Source organism: Lycium ferocissimum, chromosome 2 (genome assembly GCF_029784015.1).
Source record: "Lycium ferocissimum isolate CSIRO_LF1 chromosome 2, AGI_CSIRO_Lferr_CH_V1, whole genome shotgun sequence".
NCBI classification, from domain to species: Eukaryota; Viridiplantae; Streptophyta; class Magnoliopsida; order Solanales; family Solanaceae; genus Lycium; species Lycium ferocissimum.
In genome coordinates, this window is record NC_081343.1 from 40883134 (window position 1) to 40904711 (window position 21578).

Consider the following 21578-nt stretch of genomic DNA (forward strand, 5'->3'; position numbering starts at 1 on the left):
TCAATTAGTTAATTAGTAAATAGAATTGAGTGACAATTAGCAAGTTCATATCTAATTCATTCAGTTTAAACAAAAATAGTGGATTTAATGAGTAGTTAACACTATGATAATGATTGAATTTGATTGGAATATTTAATTATCTCAATTTAGGAAAGTATTAGATATGATTGAGTAACAATTAACAAGTTTTGATTTAAGTCAATTATTTTTAAAAAATATGGATGTAACAAGTAGTCAACACTATGATTGACTTTAATTGCAATATTAAATTATCTCAATTTAGTTAAGCATTAGATAGGATTGAACAATAATTAGCAAGTTTCGATTTAATTCAATTTTTTTTAAAAAAATAGACGATATAACAAGTAGTGTCTCTTTGTAGATATTCGATAAAATTGAAACGATGCAAAGAGACGTAACAAGTAGTCAACACTATAGTTGACTTTGATTGAAGTTGAATTATCTCAATTTAGCTAAGCATCAGCCATTATTAAGTAAAAGTTTTCCCAAGTTTTGATTCAATGCAATCATTTTTTTTTTTTAAAAAGGTGGGTATAACAAGTAGTCAACACTATGATTGACATTAATTGAAATGTTGAATTATCTTAGTTTTTCTAAGAGTTAGATAAATTTGAGTACCAATTCGCAAGTTTGATTTAATTCCATCATTATTTTTTTAAAAGGATGTAACAAGCAGTCAACACTATGGTTGATTCTAATTGAAATATTAAATTATCTCAAATTAGCTAAGTATTAGATATGATTGAGTAACAATTATCGGCTTTTAATTTAATTCAATCAATTTTTTTAAACAATGGATGTAACAAGTAGTTGACATTGAGATTGACTTTAATTAAAACATTGAATTATCTCAATTTGTTAAGCATTATATAGGATTAATTCGAATAGATATTTTGTAAGTGCTGATTTAATTCAATCAATTTAAGAAAATAAAAAAATAGTGAATGTAACAATTAGTCAACATTGAGTTGACGTTAATGGAAACATTGAATTATCTCAATTTAGCTAAGTATTAGATAGAATTGAATAACAATTAGCAAATTTCGATTTCCTTCAATCAATTTTTTGTTTTTAAATAGCGGGTTTAACAAGTAGTCACACTATTTTTGACTTTGAATTAAAGATTTATTCTAGCAAGAATTTAGATAAGTATTAGATATAATTGAGGAACAATTAGCCAGTTTTGATTTAATTCAATCAATTTAAAAAAAAAAATGACAAAAACTGGATGAAACAAGCAATCAACACTATGATTTACTATAATTGAAATGTTGAATTACTTCAATTTAGCTAAATATTAAATAGGATTGAGTAAATATTTTTACTAAGTTTTGATTCAATTCAATCCTTTTTTTTATATAAAATAAATGCAACTTCGTCAAAAAATTAGACAATTTTTGTATGTAATTTAGGACTTTTTTTCTATTGTTTAAAAGATTTTTATAGGGTACATTAACTTGTAGTTTGTATTGCTAGACCGTATATATAGGTTGACTAAATAACTAAATTAGGTGTATGTATAAATTATATAAAAATATTAGAGGGAAAAAAATTGAAGTGAATCTTTATCCAAGATAAATTTATGCGTTCTAGGTGTTGAAAGAATGAAAAGCTTAAGCATGCTATGTGTAATAATTGCTTTGTCTTGGAGGAAAATATCACCTATTGATGCCAAATCTTCATTAAGGATAATTAAGACTTTTTAATAGGGTTGTGTCAAGTTGTGCCATTTTGAATTATCTTGAAATGGGTTCTAGGTGTTGGAAGAATGAAAAGCTTAATGCACGTCAATAAACTGGGAATAATGCTAGGCTGCATATAGAAAATCGATGGAAATATTTGTAGTGCACTTTTATCGAGAAGAGAAAGGGACATTGGCTTTGTGTTTCATCAAAAGGGTGTTTTGGTGTCTTGAAATATGTCTTATTCAAATACAACATATGCAGAGATTGTGAAAAGGGTGAGCCCTAATTAACGAATTAAGACTTTGATATTGCCCTTACCTTTATGTATGGTCACCTTTGGAGACGACAATAAAATCCAGAAACCTGTGTCATATCACTTTCCTTTGTTGAAAACTGATCCCTCTTGACTGTGTCAACAATTCTATTATTGCATTATAGATTGTAATTGACACATCCATATTTGGAATATTAATCAACTTTGTGGACTTTACCGTTCAAATTATTGGCCAGGTTCTAACTATCTATGAATTATATAAATTACTATTCTACAACTAGCTGTGCCAAGAGTATTGGACGTTAGGAATGTGTTTTGCATAAAAGAAATGATTACTTTTTCTTATCCCGAGCTAAAACTGAAAGGTATACACATGACAATTGACATGTACATTTGTTCTTTTATGCACATTTTTTTCCTTCAAAAACGTCAGCCTGCATGTACTATAGATGGGGAAAAGGTTGCAACAAAGCCAAATTAATTAAACAAAAGAAAATATAAAAAAGGGAATTGAAAATCCACAAATAACTAATTTAGCTTTATCGACGGAGGCCCTGACCTAAAGTTCTTAGCTTGATCTAGCAGAACTCTACCCTGGCTTTGAGCTATACTCGGGAGAATGACCCAGAAGAGCAAAACAAGTCTGAAGATGGATCAAAGTAACTTGCCTGCTAAGCTGATATAGGCGAAGGGCTGAAGGATGGAATGTGCAAATAGATCGTGCAATTGTGACTAAATTGCAACTTCGACCTGATTTAGGTATCAAGTCCTGTCCAGTAGATTCTTGAGTCTAATGAATGGCCAACCACCTTTTAATTAGAAGAGCAAAATAACCTGCGCATAGCATGATAAATCAATGTGAATGAATGTAAGCGTTCTTGTTTGAACTCGATTGGTATATGTTGACCGCGCTAGGTGCTATTGTGGTAACAAGAGAGGCCAGACAGTGACAATTTTTGTCACTGAGCATCTAATCACACAAAAAAAGAGGTTAAACGGCAAGTCACGACCATGGCATGCCTGTTTGGTTCCTCGTGGAGTATAGCTCACAGCGAAACGTTTGATTGGGAATAGGCAACACCTATGAATCGCTCCATGGTAGTAAATTTCACTTTAAATGTAACACTCTCCTACAAGCGAGTTCGGAACTTAAATGACCCAAAAACTAAGCAAGTGAACCAAAATACCCCCCCAAAAAAAGTTACATTACTACCTTTTGCGCAGGAAAAAAAAGTTACATTACTACCTTTTGCGCAGGAAATTCCTGCGCAAAAGGACTTAACAGTTAACGACGCTGTTAAGTCCTTTTGCACAGGAATTTCATGCGCAAGAGGGGTTAATTATAAACTCTAACACTTCACCATTTTCAAGTCACTCTTCGCCTCCTCCATTTTCACTCTTTCATCATACTGTTGTTGTTTATTATTTCTATGTGTTTATTAAGTTTGTTATTTCTATGTATTTTTTTGTTATTTTTATGTATTTTGTTTTTACTAGTTGTGCGTTTTTATGTATTATGTAATCGACACCTTTTATGTACTAATTTATTTCTGTCTTCTTTAAAATTGTGAATTGTTGAACTTTTTATGTATTATTAACTCTAAGAAGCTTATATAAATTAATAATAGACTATAACAATCAAAGCAAATTAAAAGCATGCTAATTTTCTTCAAATTGATGACTTAATCATAAATTAGAAATACAAACTAAATCATGAGTCCGGAACTTAAATGACCCAAAAACTAAGCAAGTGAACCAAAATACAAAAACTAAGCAAGTGAACCAAAATAACCCCTAATCATCGTCAGAATAGAAGTCCTCAATATCGTCCTCAGAACAATATTTTGGGTTTCTTAAGACATATATTCCTTCAGTAGATGTTAGTTCTCTAGCCGTTGATGATGCTTGTTCTTCGGCTAACTTTAGCATGTAAAATCTAACAACGTCTTTCTAGCATTCTGTTGTTTTCTTTTCTAATCCTTTGTACGGCAACCTTACAAGAATGTGGACCAGTTCGAGGCATGGTCATTGAGAACTTTGTTGGGATTTGAGCGTCGAGATTTTCCAAGTCACGAACAAGACGTCCTGATTCGGCATGCCGATATGCCCATTCTCGACGAAACTCGCAATATTATTCTCGTGGATCTGAATATTTCACATTGCAAAAATCATCATTACGCTCTATAAGAAGGTGGGGTTTCAAATTGTTTATCTTGATCATTGTTATCAAGATAACTCGATTCACTGGAATAGCTGCTATGATTTGAGCTTTCATCATCACTGCTATTCGAATCATTTGGAAGGAATACCGACCAATCTATATTTCTACTACTCGACATTGAATATGTTGTAGTTTAATAACAAATGAAAGGCTACTTATAGTGTTGCAAACCCCCAAGTACGCTTGGGATCGTCATTATGACCCTACCTATCTACTTTATTATAAAAAAAATATTAATAGGATCACAGGGAATCATCTTCATCGGACATCTCACAGTCTGAATCCCACTTGGATCTGAATTTGACGTATTCATGTTGACCAATTCTACCCTGAGGCAACGTATTATCATCTGATTGTTCTCTTCGCTAAAACGGTTAAGAGCTAAATTGAACTCTTGTGGTGTACCACGAGGCATTGATGTAGCATGACTTTTTGGACATTTGAGTCCGAGTGCCCACAAGTTTTGTTCTAGCATTTCAACCTCCCTAACACGCCAATTCCACTAAGCTCTCATTGTATTATTGTATTCTTCATTTATCTGTGGTTCGGGTTATTTGATTATTTAAAATCATCCTCATCTAGTTCTCATATCCTACCCATTTCTTCGAATATGTTTGCTGGGGTAAAACATGTAATAGAATCATATAAGAAAATTGGTTCCAAATGGACATAATAACTTGTTGTAATGTGAATGCTAGTTGGTCGTCATTCATGTTATATACTACTCCGTGATTTGATAACACTATGCTTGCTTTTGACGGCTTTATATGATACACTTATATTGCGCACGATGCGCAAAATATGAGTTTTCGGAATGACATCCTTGATTTGACAACACTATGCTTGCTTTTGACGCTTTAGATAACACACTTATATTGCGCAACATTTTGATGCGCAAAAAATGAGTTTTTGGAATGACATCCTTGATTTGACAACACTATGCTTGCTTTTGACTGCTTTATATGACACGCTTATATTGCGCAACATTTTGATGCGCAAAATATGAGTTTTCACAATGACATCCTTGATTTGACGACAATATGTTTGCTTTTGACCACTTTATAGGACACACTTATATTGCGCAACATTTCAATGCGCAAAATATGAGTTTTCAGAATGACATCGCTTTTTGAAATGTTAACTTTTAGCTCACATTTTTTCTATTTAATATGAATTTTGGATGAGGTAAAGACCTATCCATTTCATAAGTTTAAGTCATCTTTTTTCAAGTTCTTGAAAAAAAAAAACCCAACTGCAAAGTTGATAAAAAAAATGGATTCTCCTCCTTCAACTATTAAGGTTTCTTTATTTTGGGATGGAGAGATTTTTCATGATAATAATATTGTTCGTTATAGTATTAAACCACAATACCTTGTTAAGTTTCCAACTACCTTGGATTACGAAACATTACTTAATGCCATACACAAAAGAATGAAAAGTAATCGTGAGTATGGATTATCTGTAATAGGCAGATATCCAATATCCATTGCACCGCAAGGTTTAGTGCTTTATGGGGAGTGGACTATCAATGATGATGAGTCTTTGAGGGAATATTTGAGGGTGCCGGCAGAATATAGGGGGTTAATCACGCTCAATGTTCTTGAAATGTATGTTGAAAAGATACCTCATAGTCGTAGTGAAGTCTTGACCAGGACTATTCAGGAAGTTCCTCAAGTTCAACCTACTCATGGTAACACTTATGCTGAATTGAGTTCTTATGAAGACATTTTGAGGGGTCAAGTGCCGCTGGAAACTCTAAGCCAACAATTTAATCAAAATTACGGTGAAAATTGGTAAATATCCATTTTTTAATTATTATCTTGTGTAGTAGCACATGTTTATTTTATTATACATATGGTAATAGTAATGTTATTTTGTATCTTTTTAGGGGTTATACACCTGATATGAGTAATATTGGGCAATCCTCTCAGTTCGGTGCAGCTGATTATTATCGGTAGGTATACTTTTTATTAATTAAATAATATAAGTGTTTTGATGTTTAGTATTTACAATACTTGAACTGCCTCTGTAGTGAAAATTATTCACAAAACTCGCCAGTGGTACCAAACGTTGATTTCGGTGCAGTTGATCTTTCTTCAAACCCTAACAATATTGATCATTATCGGTAGGTTCATCACCTTGATATTAAATCCATATATATTTTGCTGTTGGTATTTAAAATATGTTACCTATTTTTCGTGTAGGAAGAGGCCTTTATTAGATGGTGATGATTATCCAAATCATATAGAAACATCATCGAGTGATAGCAATGATATACCGAACGCAAAGGTATCCGATGATTATGATGATGACGATGAGGTTGATTTTCATCCTCATATGCAGGAATAACATTTAGTAGAAATGATGCAAAGTCGGCCAAATCAGTAAGAACCGTTGGCAGGAAGCCCAATTCACCAGCACGTACCGATGGCCGAAAGCCCAATTCAGTGGCATTCTGACGTGATTCTATATCTTGACAATCTTCAAGGTTGTGCTGATGCCTTTGTCTTCATAAAAAAAAATGATCCAATTCACCAAAAATTGTGGAAAGAACCGGTCGATCTTGTAAGAGATGAAGTTTACCTTGCAAAAGGCATGATGTTCGAATCCAAAAAGGCATTGCAAAAGGGCCGTCAAAATTTATAGCTACAAGGAAATGAGGGAGTTTCGGGTTGACGACATCATGTGTACGGGATATATGACATCAAGCTATTGATTGCGGTAGGAATGGATGCCAATGGGTCGATATTCCCTCTTGCTTTCGCCATTGTCGCTAATGAGAGCAACGGCACATGAGGGATGTTTTTGACACATTTGAGGCAATATGTTATTAAGGATCGTTATGTGTGCTATCTAATCGACATCACGGCATATTGCATAATATGTTTCATTTGACGGGGTGGCAGCCTCCCTTTGCTTACCATCGCTTTTGTTTTTGGCACATAAAGGCAAATTTTCAAACGAAATTCGGAAACAACACACTAAACAAATTGATGTGGGTGGCTGCAATAGAGCATAAATAAAAAAAAGTTTCTTATGCGGATGGAGATGATCAAGACAGTGAAGCCGGAAGCATATGATTGGTTGAAGGAAATCGACGTTGAAAAATGGACATTACATGCGGATGAAGGCAGGAGATGGGGGATGCTAATAACAAACAGCTCGGAGTCATTCAATGGTTTGCTAAAATCTGCTCGGGGACTGCCCGTTATTGCAATAGTGAGAATGACTTACAAGCAAGTTGTGGAGCGGTTTGTTACTAGAACAAGACATGCTAAAGCCATATTAGCAGATGATGGGAAATGGATGCCAAATCCTGCAAAAATGTTCGAGCATCATAGGAAAAAATGTGAGCTACACAAGATGGTAAAGTATAACCATACTGAACGTGTGTATGAAGTCAGGACAGGTTATTACCAAGGTCGGGGAGGAAACATTCATACCGTTTATGAGAGCACGAGAACGTGTAGTCGTGGTAAGTGAAAATCATACCACATGCCGTGTTCTCATGCCATCAAATGTTTCGAGGCGATGGGAAAAACGGTATAAAATTATGTGGCATCGGAATACAACATCAAAAATTATCTTAAAGTATATGCCAGTAGTTTCTATCCACTTGGTGATCAGTCTTATTGGCCAAACGAGCCATTTTCAATGATTGCTAAGAAGGAGTATATTCATAAAATGCATGTTAACGCACGAACTCGGATTTACAATCAAATTGATGTTCCGGATAGGACATACTCTTGAAGGTGCTCAACGTGTAAGGAGTTTGGCCATAATAAGCTTTTGTGTAACCTACGGGGTCGTGGTGGTGCAAGTACCTCTCGTAGTGGAAGAACCTCTCGTAGTGGAAGAGCCTCTCATGGTTGAAGAACCTCATGATTTTATAAATGTATTTTAATTCTTCTTGATATATTCGAATTGTCTTGAATTATGAATCTTAAGTATTTTGTTTGTAATGAATGATGTATTTTTTTATTTTTTTTTAATGAAGCATCTTGAATTAGGCATTTTTAAAATGTGAGTTTTTTTAACCAAATGAGTTATATAAAAGTTCTTAATCGAAAGAGCTATATAAAAGTTCCGTTCTATAGATGTGTCATATTTTGCGGTCAAAATGTTGCGCAATATAACTGTGTTATATAAAGCGGTCAAAAGCGAGCATAGTGTTGTAAATAGTAAATAATTAACCCCTATTGCGCATGAATTTCCTGTGCAAAAGGACTTAACAGCGCAGTTAACTGTTAAGCAAAAGATAGTAATGTAATTTTTTTTTTTTGGGGATATATTGATTCAGTTGCTTAGTTTTTGGGTCAACTAAGTTCCTGACTCCCTACAAGCTCAAGAGCAAATGTTGCCGCGGGGAAGAGATTTAGTCATTTCGTCTAGCAGATTAAAAAACATTTAAATCCTCTATTCTTTGGTTATTTTTTTTTTCCACATACTTATTAGAATGTGTCTTCGTTATCAAATAAAAGAAGGGCAAACTACATAAATGACAAAGATTTGGGCTTAACTCAAGCCACATAGCATATGTTTCACTAATTACATTTTATAGCAATAATCAGGATCCATGCGCGTGTATACAAATTCTGATTTGTATACAACAATTTTTTTTTTCCTGTTTTTTCACTGTATTCATGAAAATGACTATATGTATTCATAAATTGACTTGTTGAATTCATAAATACAACGAGTCAAATGAATACATAAAAACATATATACACAAAAAATTAACAAAATCATATTTTCTGATATGTATACAACAAATACAAGGCATACAACATAGATACACCAAAAAATTAACATTGTATACAACATGGGTACACCAAAACATTAATGAATACACTCAAATACTGAATACAAGAAATAAAATCGACTGTATTCATTTGTATACACTTCAAATTTACTGTATTAATTTGTATACAATAAAGATCTTCGAAAAACGCAAAAAATATTATATACCAGTGTATCACTGTATGTATACACAGATATGGAAAAATTTTCGGTCAAATCTGAAAAATTCCGGTATGTCTACGACAAATACAAGTGAAAAAAACGTTGTATACAAGGTAAATACAACAAAAATACAGCGAAAAATCCGGACTGAGCTTTTTTCCGGCGTAGATCTGAGCTTTTTCCGGCGTAGATTTGAGTTTTTTTTTTCTTTTTGCTTCCAACAATGCTTAGATCCGTCGGCTAAGCAAATCTCCGGTGGAGGCTACGGTGGTGGAAGACGTGAAGGTGGCGGCGGTGGATACGGTGGAAGACATGAAGGAGGCGGTGGTGGTTAGGCTGCGCATCCATAGCGGCGTCAATATTCTCTTTAGCTCTGTGATTAAAGCCCAAATCCATTTCGCCGGAGCTCCGGCAATAGTGGCTGGCGGCGGAGCAGTGGGGAAGAGGGGAGAGAGAGATGGGAGGGTTGGGTTGGGTTGGAAGTGAGTAATGTGATGGGTATTCTATTTTGTGTGTGTATATATATAGTTACTAAATGTCATTAATAGATAAATATTTGCTATGAGAAGTAATTAAGTTAAACTATAGCTACTAAATGTCAATAACCATTATATGTTTGTTATGTCATGTAGTTTTGTTATGTCATGTAGTTTCCCATAAAAGAATCTACGGAGTATCTATCTAACTGAAAATCTTAAATTCATAATGAAAATTTTATTATAAGCCCGATTAAATGTACTTACATGATCGATGTATTCTTTACGTCAGGTCATTCACACAAATGCCCCTATTTCTGGATGGTCTTTAATTTTGCCCTTCAATTTGTGGTCTTTAGTTTTTAATTTGTGGTCTTTAGTTTTTGCCCTTCAGCATTATATTCTTGGCGCTGCATAGTTTAGAACTTTAGATTTCGTTCGGCGAAGTTTGCATTTAGCTCGGGCATATGTATCATAACATCCCAGAAGTTATGTCAGATAAGACAAAACTTTCAAACGCTCAACATAATCTGAAAAACATCATATGTTTAGATTTCACTCGGCAAAAATTTCATGTCACTTGGCATATGTATCACATCCACACAAATTATACCCGAAAATACAAGTCTTTCAACACTCAACATAATCTGAAAAATACTACACAACTTATGCTGATAACTTAATTCTTACAAAACTTGTGCTGAGTGAGGTAAAAGTTCTGTTTCGAAGAAAAAAATATTACAGAGCTTATGCCGAGCGAAGCATGTCTGAAAATTTTCAAATTAAATGAGTCGCAAAGACAAAAATTAAAGATCACAGATATACAGGACAAAATTAAAGATCACAGATATGCAGGACAAAAATTAAAGACCAGTACGTTTGAAGGTGCAAAAACTTCTTGCAATTATAATTTTTTTTTTTATATACATACAGAACTTTTTTGCCAATTGGTAGCGTGCAAGAAGGGATGGGCCATTATAAAGGACAGCAGTATCAGTCCAATGTAAATGGGTGATTTGCACGATTGGCCTTCAAAGGCACTAGTCTTTAATTTTTGTCCATCAAATTGGTTGTCTTTAATTTTTGTCCTTCGCCTAATATCCCCAAGTCCTGGGTTCAAACTCCGGCTCAATAAAAAAAAATAAAAAAAAATAGCAAGCCAGAGTTTGGTAGCAAAATTAGGCTTATTCGGGCAAAAGTTAGGCCTTAAGACAGAGTTTTACAAAATTTCAACTGAATAAAAAGAAAAATTTGCCTTAATGCAAACCTCTACCTTAAGGTAGAGTTTTGCCTTCAGGTATAAGACAAAACTCCTCCTTAAGGCGGAGTTTGTTTTGCCATGCCTGAGCAAAACTCTACCTTAAGGCAGAGTTTGCCTCTAACGATTCCTGAAGGTAGCAAAACTCTGCCTTGCGAATTTGTTTTAATTTTTGACTAAGCGGGGGTTCAAACCTGGAACCAAGGAGTTTTTAGCGAAGCCCAAAAATTAAAGATTTCCAATTTAAGGGACAAAAATTAAAAACCAGTGCCTTTGAGGCCATTCCGCACAAAAAAATGAATGTAAATTATGGCAATTATGCAACTAATTGTGAACGCAGGGTCCATTCTCTGGATTTGTCCTTAAGTTACCTTTTATAATAAGAAAATTACTAATTTTATTTAAGTACAACGAAAAGTCATAAGGAGGAAATACATACTTTTTATGATATTTAGACAAATTAAGTGACCATTTTGTTGTTAAAAGTTGTTAAGTGACTTCCTATGGTATACTTATAAAAGTTTGTTACTCCTTCCGTCTCAAATTATCTGTCGTGATTTCTTTCTAAAAATAGTTGTCTCAATATTTTTCATTTTAGAAGTTCAAAATAAAATTTATTATTCTTTTCCCAATGCTCTTAGTGGCAATTCTTTTTGAAGACTACAAACACTTCAATTACGGAAAGATGACAGAGAGTAAGTATTAAATGAAGAGAGACTATCTTAAGACATAAATAAGGATAAAATAGTCAAACTTCATCCTTAATAGTAATATTTTTTAAGAGGCGTGTAAGAGAGAAACCTGACAGATAATTTGAGATGGAGAAGTAAGCAATTTCTTATGGTGCTTAAATAAAATTAAATAATTGATTATTAAACAGATAGTTTATTAATTTAAAAAATATGATAAAATAAAAATCTGAGGGTAACTTTTGGCCAATAGTTAAGCCCTTCAAAAGGTAGCAGGCAAAACAGGTGGCCACTCATAAATACAGTTAAAAAAGAATTACCTTTTGCTTTAATCTCTCTGTTCCGCTTTGACCATCTGTTCAGTATCAGGTGCATTTCTATTTTAATGCGTAAATTCCCTTTATCTGTTTGTTTATTTAACTTAGATGCACCTGTAAATTCAATCATCCTGTTTTTAAGGTTTTGTTACTACTGGAATTTCTTTGCTTTACCCTAATGTATGAATTGTACCAAATTCTGTGAACTTTTCACATTTCGATTCTTTTATTTGAATTTAATTGCGAATTCTTGCAAGTATAAGATTCTGAATATCTCTGCTTTTATGGAACCTTAAGTAGTTTTTAAAGTCAAATTATTTGATATTTTAATGAAACGGGCTTGAATTGTGCGAAATGAATATTAAGGATAGATATAAGAGGAATTTTCATAAATAACAAACTGTTTAGAGTCTTATTAAGATACATAGCGATACTGTGTAACCGCGCATTCAAAAGAGCTGTATCAGTGCATACATCGCGCTCAAAAGAGTATATCATCGTGCGGAAGAACTGTATCAGCGCATACAGTTGTGAGAGCGTATTGTGTGTTTGCTAGGTTTCGTATATACAGTCTAAATATAACTACGTTTCGTAATTTTTTTTGGAACTATAGCTACGTTTCCTAAATAGAGTCTAAATGTTTGCAACGTTGCGTAATTTTTCCTAAATATAACGACTGACTATGAGGATCTGTTACTAGTTCTTTAGTCTAAAAACTGAAGTGTTTTTCATATTATTTGGAGAACTAACCGAAGTTTGTTATGAAATCTTATGAAGAATACTTGTTCTCGAATCTATAGTTACGACTTCCTATTTCAATAGCCAGAATTCACTTAGCTATAGTTAAGGGAACAATGTTGCTTTAAGCGGAAAATATCATTCATCTTAATACATACATTCTTTTTTGTTCTTCTATTTCAAGATAATTGCAGATTCACATCCTAAAGCTTTATCTAACCTGATAAGAAAATATTTCTGATGTAAAGGAGTTTTGGAAATGAATATCATGATCATACATTATTTCATGTCTACATAAGGATCGTAAAGATTGAATGTGTTTAATTTTTTCAATGTTCTTTTCCTTAAAAGTGGCCTTGTCAAGCCATAAAATTAGAAGTATTGACGTAGTGATAGATCAATGGACTTGGTTTAACTTTCATTTTTAGCTCTTAAGTCTTATCGGTTCTGAATGATTTATTCTTTTCTAAATAATCAGTTTAAGTTGTTTTAGTTTTAGCTCTTATTGTTTCTGAATGATTATTCTTTTTGATATCATCAGGTTAAGTTACCTTTACTTGGGATTTGAACCGTGTCTATATCCATGTATTTGGGTCATCACACAGCAGAAGTCACTAATCTTTCTCCGGAAGCTACAGAGAAAGATGTCTATGAATTTTTTTATCACTGTGGTGAAATTGAGCAAGTAGAGATCATCAGGTATCTTTTCATTTGTTTGAGTTCTCCTGCAATTTCTGCTACAACATAGTTGTGGTTTCGAGTTGATTCTTGTCGGTGCTGTAAATTTATGCTTGGCAATTTGTTTCCAGAATTGTTCTATCTAAGCTGTAAGAGTTGATGCACATGCCTAATCAATAGTATTCTGTTTGCATGGCATAGTACAATTCTTCCTTATGAAATATGTCAAATAAGACATGTCTTGCCACTTTTTCCACTGTGACTTCTTCGGAGCATCATGAAATATAAACAAGAGTTTTTGTGTTTTTATAATTTCTGAGATGTTTGCATAGAGACAACAAGGTCAGCATCCAATAATGTTCGATGTTGACAAACCCATGTGCCTGTGCCTCTTGTGAAAAGTGAAGCATATTATCTCATTGTCCTGATACTACCAGGCATTCCAAGCTTTCTCCATCAAAAGGATGTTTAAACTTTAAACATTTTAAACTTTAAACAAAGGAGCTGATAGAGAGATTTTAATGCTATTTAGCTGTGTGAGAAAAGATAAATGTTCTCTACCCTTCCTGATTTCAAGTGTTGCCTTTATTGAATGCAGATTGAGTGAACATGCTTCTGTAGCCTATGTTACATTCAAGGATACTTATGCACTGGAAATTGCTGTGTTACTCAGTGTAAGTTTCTGCTTTACTCCGCTGTTATGTTAGTTCTATGTAGCAGAAAGAACCTGCAAGTTGAATGATGTTACATATTCAATGCTGCATGTCTATATGCTATTAAGTCAAGTTTATACGTGTCATCACTATGATGAACATCAATACAATCCTGAGGAATTTCTGTCAAATTATAGGTTAACCATATATACTTTTTGACCAAAATCTTGAAAAGATTTTTTCATTGGCTTGCTTATTGATATCTCCTTCAAAGCTTATAGTTTCTTTGTTTAACTAGGGAGAGATTAGTCAATTATCTACCAAAATAAGAGCTTGCAGTAACTTTGTAAACTCAAGCTTTAGAAGCATCAATGAAAAATACTATATTTATACCTTCCCCTCACCAGTAGGCTTTTCAGTCAAAGCTCGTCAGGCTAGGCTTGCCTAGTGCGGTTTACATCTCCTGTGTGGTTTGTGAGCTATTTCACAGTGAGCAGGTTACCCAGTGCGCACTCAAAGAGTAGCGGCTGCGGGTTCCTCTGAGGGTTCCAAAAAAAAAAAAAAAAAAAAAAAAAACTATATTTATACCTAGATTCCTAAGATATGAATTTTCTTTGTATTGCTTGAGTTTCTGATTAATATTGTTGTGTCGTTCTTTTCACCTGTAAGTGTTCGAGCCGTTTGATTTCTAGCTGATCACGAATTAGCAGCCTTTGTGCAACACCTGGAGGGTCCTTTTATAGAGCTTTGATGGGCTATCCTATGTGGATATGTTCTTATTAGATATATATTTTATATCTGCAACAAAATGCAGCGCAGGGCGCCGCAGGCTCCCTCATTTAATCTGTTGTGCCCCTTCGTTAAATCTAATATCTCTCTTAATTATGAGATCAGTTTTATCTCTGACACAACATGCTGTATTTAAATCCAATATCATTTCGTACATTACTACTTACAAGGTTGCTATCAGTGGCGGAGGCAGGATTTCCATCAAGGGGTTTCAAAAAGAATCATGCTAATAGTGCTGACAAATAAGCGGGTCGGTTCAAATATGAGCGAGCTTATATACACCTTTCTAACCAGCAACCAAACGACCCCTTAGTCCCTCTCAGACCAACATTAAGTTTGTGTTTTTCTTTTCAATTCATCTTATGGCAAAGGACTCGGCATAAGTATAAAAAATGTCGTTGTGTAACCATGCAAGAAAAAATTTCGATTTGTTACATGCAAGACCTTAATAAATTATAAATTCGATTTGTCATAGCGAGACCTTAATAAATTGAATTACTTTTTTTGCATAGCAACGGAAAAGGAGGCTTTGATTAGGATACAAATTAGGCTTTGAAAATGGCAATTAGATGAAGACAACTATTTTTGAAAAAGCTGTGACTTATTTGTGTACCCACCCACCAAAGAGGAAGTAGATAATTGATTCTAAGACGTGGGAATATGCAAACTAGTCTTTATGCGATGTCATTTTTTTTTATTCACTATCTGCATTTAGAGACGTCGTGGTACTGGTGCTTGAGTTATGTATACCAGTTTCCTGCTTTTATATAGTTTTCTTGTCGTTGTGCTCTTTTTCTTCATTTTCCTTGTTCTCTCTGTTTTTAGTTGAGCGTATGTGCATCAAGTGAAATGCTAGATTTATTTCTTAGGTGCTAGTACTGCATTCACTAAATTCATACGGCTAATTTAATGTTTCAGATTTGTACCTATCAAAAAATTCTTAACCTTTTAGTCTTGATTTAGGGATCCACTATATTAGATCAATGTGTTCGTATCTCTTGCTTGGAAGTTCCACTAGATGAAGCCAATCCTTGGAATAGCTATATACATAAGATGGAGAATGGAAGCAGCTCTGCGGTAAGCTTCTTCATTTGATTTCCTTTTTAGTTAAAGTTTGCCATTTGTTTGGACAATCACTCTCTTATTGCCTGTCCATGAGGGTAAATGAAAATAAAGATGTTATATCAAACATGGGTAAATTGATAGGAGCGTGATCTCAGTGGCAGTTCCGCTTTTGAGATCAATTAGCCCCTAAGGGACAGTCTGCATGGCAAAGAGTATCCAATTCGTGTGAACTGAGCTTCTCATGGCTTTCTTTCTTTGTTGAGCCCTAGAGCTTTCTTTCTTTGTTGAGCCCTAGAGCTGAGGATACATAATTAATATAGCTTATTTTACTATTCTTATTTTCCTTTTTGTTATTCTTTTCTTGATAGACGTATTTGCACATTATTGTAATTATTGAGTTCCCCGAAATTCAGTTCGACTCTTGTTAATTAATTTGGGGAAAGTTCATTCAGAAAGTTATAAACTCTATTGATTGAATGATCTCAGTGGAGATGTAAGAACAAAGTAATTCTTCAAACAACTCACTCCTCCCTCCCAAATAGTCTTTCTTTCTTCTTTTTTTTGTTTTCTTTTTTGTTCCGCTATTTTCCAGTTTTCTCTTTATGCTTAGCTTCCCTGAGGCCATTTTGAAATTTTGCTGTAAATTTAGCAGCTCAACCATACAAATCAGTTTGTGTCAACTCCTGGAGAAGCTGTGACCGTGGCACAGCAGGTAGTTGTAACCATGATAGTGAAGGGATATCAACTAAGTAAGGATGCGCTGACCAAAGCCAAAGCTTTTGATGAGTCTCATCAGCTCTCATCTACTGCAGCAGCAAAGGTGGCAGATCTCAGCAAGAGAGTTGGGCTTACTGATAAAATTCAGTCTGGCATGGAGACTGTTAAATGTGTGGACGAGAAGTACCATCTTTCTGAGGTTACTAAGTCCGCTGCATCTTATACAGGGAAAACAGCCGTAGCTGCTGCGACTGCTGTTGTTAACAGTAGTTACTTCTCCAAGGGAGCTCTTTGGGTTTCAGATGTTCTGAATCGGGCTGCCAAGGTCGTTGCTGACTTGGGTAATAATGGGGTAAAAAAAGAAACAGTTCCTATGGAAATGGACCAAATTGGTAAATAAGGCTGACACAATGTTTGCCCACATGGAATTGTGCAAAGGTGTAAGCTTTTCATGGGGACATGAATGTGAATATGAACAAATTTAGGTAGTTGAAGCAATCTGTGGTGTTGAATGGGAGGGTGCAACATGGTTTAATCAATTTGATTTCCTTATGGGAGTACAATGTAAGTAATAGGCTTGACTGGATTGCATGTTGATCATACATGTCATGTTTTTCAGCGGGCTGGTATTTAATCATTAGTTAATGAGACGTGTTATTGACAAAGGTATCTTGCATCATCTGTAATTGCAAGCACAGTACTGCTTTGAATGTGCCTACTTGCAAGTCCTAGCCCGGGAAAAACTGGGAAAGAGATTGTTACTTTCATGTGGTTTCAAATGTAAGAACTACCTTGAGATACTAGTATTAATAATTCAGATGATTCAACTACTATCAAATTGCCTCCGCCTAGTACAGCATCGTCATCCATCACAAACAGAATCCTCCATTTTCTGCCAAATGCTTGGAATAGTCGTTTGTTTGAACCTTATCAACCATGTTTTTCAGTTAGATAAGTGTTACTACTGCTACTAATGTGCTGAAGTGGTAAAAAATTGGATAATCTGGTGGCTAGTTGATATTTGCATCAGTTTAGGTGCTTGAATAGAAAAGTTCAGGATCTAGAGTCAGTGAGTTTAGAATGAGTATGATCCTATTATATGTACATATTTTAAATTCTTTAGCATATGTACACAAAATACGAGCTAAAGCAATGCGTTCGGTTGAACCCCTACAACCCGTCTTAGATCTGCCTCTACCTATTAGTTTAGGCTTGAACCTTGCCCATCTTTGTCCTGGTAATACGAAACTGGTCATGTGAGAAACCACATCAATTTTCTCAATTAGAGAGCACCATAGATCTGATGAAAGTTAATCACAACAAATCGGGCATCGTGTAAGGCCATTCTCATTGCAATCTGGGCATCGTTGGAAGCCACACTCATCTTCTTCATCATAGTCTGCTTCATAATATATTTTACAACTCCCATAGCATGTCTCACATGGTACCAATCTAATATCTCCACAGCTCTCACAAACTCCATCTTTTACCCTTTCACAGCTTTCTACTACCTTTTCAAGCTGTCCATCTTCATGCATTCAGCTTATTTCATCAACCCCACCAATGTATTTTCTCCCTAGAAATACCCTTCGCATCAAAACCCCACCACTGTATTCTTACCCTATTAACTCTTTCAATTCCTCCTTGAACATTGCATGCATTGATACATCTCTTTCGTCGATCTTAACAGTTAACACCTAGTCTCTTCAAAATCATCCGAATATGACAACAATCCTCGTACGTTTTTCTCACCCCTCTCAGGCTTGTGAAGTAAAAGACCAGCTTGTCTTTACCATGTTGGACCAATTTATGCTCTGTTAGTCGGGGAGTAAGTTGATCATAAGGATTGGCGAAGAGATGGAAAGAAAATCTAGGGAGATGATTGGGAGGTTTAGCATCTTTGAGATCTTCTGTTAATTCCCAAACATTGACACTCTCTGGCTTACCAGGAGGAATTGTAATTGGTGTTTTAGGAATCACTTTGGGGATTTTCTCATTGATCATTTGAGACCATGTCTTTGCCTCAATCAACCCCATTTCAAACTATTTTTTTACTAAACTTCCCTTCATCACTGTCACCATTTTTGAACAATAATTGATCATCTTTGACACTTTGGTTTAGTTGATCAAGTCTCAGAGATCCTAATGTTGAGGAAGTGAGAGAGACTAGATGGAAGCTACACTCTTCTTTATCAATAGGAATATGTTTACTCATCGAGTAGCTTCGATGCACTGGAGAATAGTGTGACTTGCATTTTTGGCATATCTTTGGCTTCGAATTTGTACAAGCCATCTCTGAAAATCCAGCCTAGAAATTGACTGAGTAGAACAAATGAAGAGTTGTTACAGCAGTGGATGGAAAGAGATCTATCAAGATTGTATTTTTATTTTTGAATATATATATTGATATGGAAAGAAGATTAGAGGAACATTCCCAGACGAATGCATGGGTAATGGATTGCGTGAAGATTTCTAGAGATTAAAGTAGACAAATCGAGGAATTTAAAATAGAGGAATTGTGCTAACGTTTCAAAGATAAAAAAAGAAACAAATCGTAGTTTTAAATTAGTAGGAGTATTTAAGACAAGTGAATCACTGAATTAATGGTAAGCATCATACATCAAGTCTTTTGCTCTTTTTATTTAAGGCATTGACACAGTTCATACGAAAGACAACGTTAATTTTGTGCATTGATCAAAGTACGAAGAAGAAGATGAGAAAGACCCTAGCCGTTGATTTTCAGAATTAATGAGAGAAGAAAGAGAGAAATTCCAGAAAATGGGAAAGAGTAGTGTAAGTAAAAAAGATGACCATTTTTAGCAACTATATATATGGCCTTTCCATTCATTCGCCACGCAGACTAAATGTTATAATTGTCAGCTGAAAGTGGATAAAACAGAGGCAGGGTGGTTGTTGGATGAGTGAAGTTAATATACTTCCTAGATAGATAGAAAGAAACAGTTTTGGGCAAGTCAATTGGTTAAGGAAGTATGAGTTTCAAGTAGGGCTAATTTGTTACTCCTAATCAATTGGTCTGAGGAACGACAATTGTAGTTCCCCATTAGCTGATCAAACACTAACAAAAATTACACATGTTTGATGTCTATATCAAGTAATGAATATATAACATGTATCTTCAAGGATTGACTTTTGATATGTAAGTCAAATATATGAAAGTACCAAGATTGTCACTTTTAAATGAGTGGTGGTAAGAGTTTCACATGTCTTTTTATTTAAATGATGATGAAGATCCCCATGAGTCATGTCATTAAGGGGTAAAATGGAAAACTTAAAATTTAATAGTTTGTAAAAAGAGAAAGAACATTATTACCTTTAATTTATCACATAATTAATTAAATATCACCGGCAAGTAAGCCACTTTAGACTTAGGTTTAGAGATGGAGGCATGAAAATATATTCGGAGAATGCGGAAAATCATTGCTTGATTGCATCAACAACAGGATAAGGGAGTCCCCGCTTCTTGCGGCCAAAGCTTTGAGTAAAATTTGTTATGGTAAAAACTTATCTGGGAGTTTATGTCAAATCAATTCGACTTATTGTGATTAGCTGATTTAATGAAGAGAAAATTTACATTAACCCTAATTAACCATGATTCAGCAACAACATACGTAATTAACCATGATTACGTAATGATTATATATGTTCATTAATTTGATGTAAACACCCGATAATTTTCCATTTCGGATTCATTCATCCAAGCTGTGAGACAAACAAGGGGGTGGGGGGAAGGGTTGGTTTGAAGTCATTCATTACTTTATTGGCCCCTTTTTAGTACTTTACTTCTCTAAGTGCGTTGGCTATGAGTAAATTTCTGATTTCAGTAAAATGTTTCAGTAGTTAGAAATTCGCAGATGAAATCGTTACGTACATTATTATAATTAGTACTTAGTAGGAGTTAAACAATAGGAAGTTGTTCTTTTTTTTAAATTTATTATTATTGTTTTTTTTTTTTTTTTTTGGTAGAAAGTAGGGAGTTGAATTCACTCAATAAGATATACGTATGTTAGAAAAGGTAATAAATCCACATAAATGAAGGATCAAGGTAGAACTTAACATATTGTAGTTGGGTACCTGTTTTATTTTAAAGTTACTAATTTTACTTATTATAAATCATTTATAATTGTCTTTTAAGTAACCTTATAGTGTCAAAATTCTTTATACTGTTAATGTACATAAGTTATACCGTGTTACTATATAGTGTCTAGGTGGTAATTCCCAAAAATAGTGTCTAGGTGGTTTAAACATGAAGACAGACTATGTGAAAGTTCAAAGTCAAGAATATAAGTTAATGAAACCATGTGAGAAACAACCCATGATCATACGGATCATTAAAGATTTGATTTTGAAGTCCAAGTAACAATTTTATTATTTAAAAATGCACTGCAGGTAATAAAGCCACCAAGAACCGATTTTATTGCAGAATATATAAGATTTGTACCTATTTATCAATGCTTGGAGTAGATTCTTGATCCATCTTTCCAGTTTCCACTATGTTTTGTCTTTGTTTATGATGGATCTGCTTTGAGTCTATTTGAAACACCAAGACCAAGTGGAAAGCCCACAAACTCGTAGAGATCCTTTATATATTCAGAAATTTTCACTGGCCATCCCTTTTTGGAACATCTGTTTTAGTAATTTTTTTTTTTTTAGTTTTTTTTTTTTAAATTGATGGATCTTTTAGACCATGGTTTAAAAATCTCTTTTCAGCTGACTGAAAATCTTATGAGAAAGACATTAGACCATAGTCTAAAATTTTATGTTATTAGAAACATCAAACTAATGTTTTGTCTACAAGATTGTGTGATATATACGCAAACATTAGGCTCGAATATAATTAACGTTATCTGAAAGGGTATTTTTTTCAAGGACTATATTTGCACAATTTTTAAAAATAGGGACAAAATCTAAATAGCGATCTAAAATAGGTTCATTTTCATAAATCAGCCATATATATTCGCAAGAAAAGGTTAATAGGGTTGCTGCAAGCTGCAGCAGCCAACTGTGTAGAACATGG

At 34.2% G+C, this 21578-nt stretch overlaps 2 protein-coding genes across 6 annotated transcripts; one reads left to right on the forward strand and one right to left on the reverse strand.

The window, feature by feature from the left end:
• Positions 1–11820: 11820 nt before the first annotated feature.
• LOC132037641 (binding partner of ACD11 1) lies at positions 11821–17208 on the forward strand. Of its 5 annotated transcripts, none has more exons than XM_059428182.1 (5): positions 11821–11955; positions 13183–13340; positions 13918–13993; positions 15725–15838; positions 16476–17208. In XM_059428182.1, exons 2-5 carry the CDS (start codon positions 13225–13227, stop codon positions 16941–16943), a joined length of 774 nt encoding a protein of 257 aa, XP_059284165.1. In that variant the 5' UTR covers positions 11821–11955; positions 13183–13224; the 3' UTR covers positions 16944–17208. The 5 variants fall into 5 exon arrangements, with proteins under 5 accessions (XP_059284165.1, XP_059284194.1, XP_059284172.1 ...); XM_059428211.1 differs by having other exon boundaries at positions 16479–17208; XM_059428189.1 differs by lacking the exon at positions 11821–11955 and adding an exon at positions 11964–12045.
• Positions 17039–18925, reverse strand: LOC132037632 (uncharacterized protein At5g39865). The gene is given in 3 exon segments (XM_059428173.1): positions 17039–18231; positions 18233–18586; positions 18588–18925. Coding segments are annotated over 3 exon segments (981 nt in total). The 5' UTR covers positions 18837–18925; the 3' UTR covers positions 17039–17853.
• Between the last annotated feature and the right edge of the window lie 2653 nt (positions 18926–21578).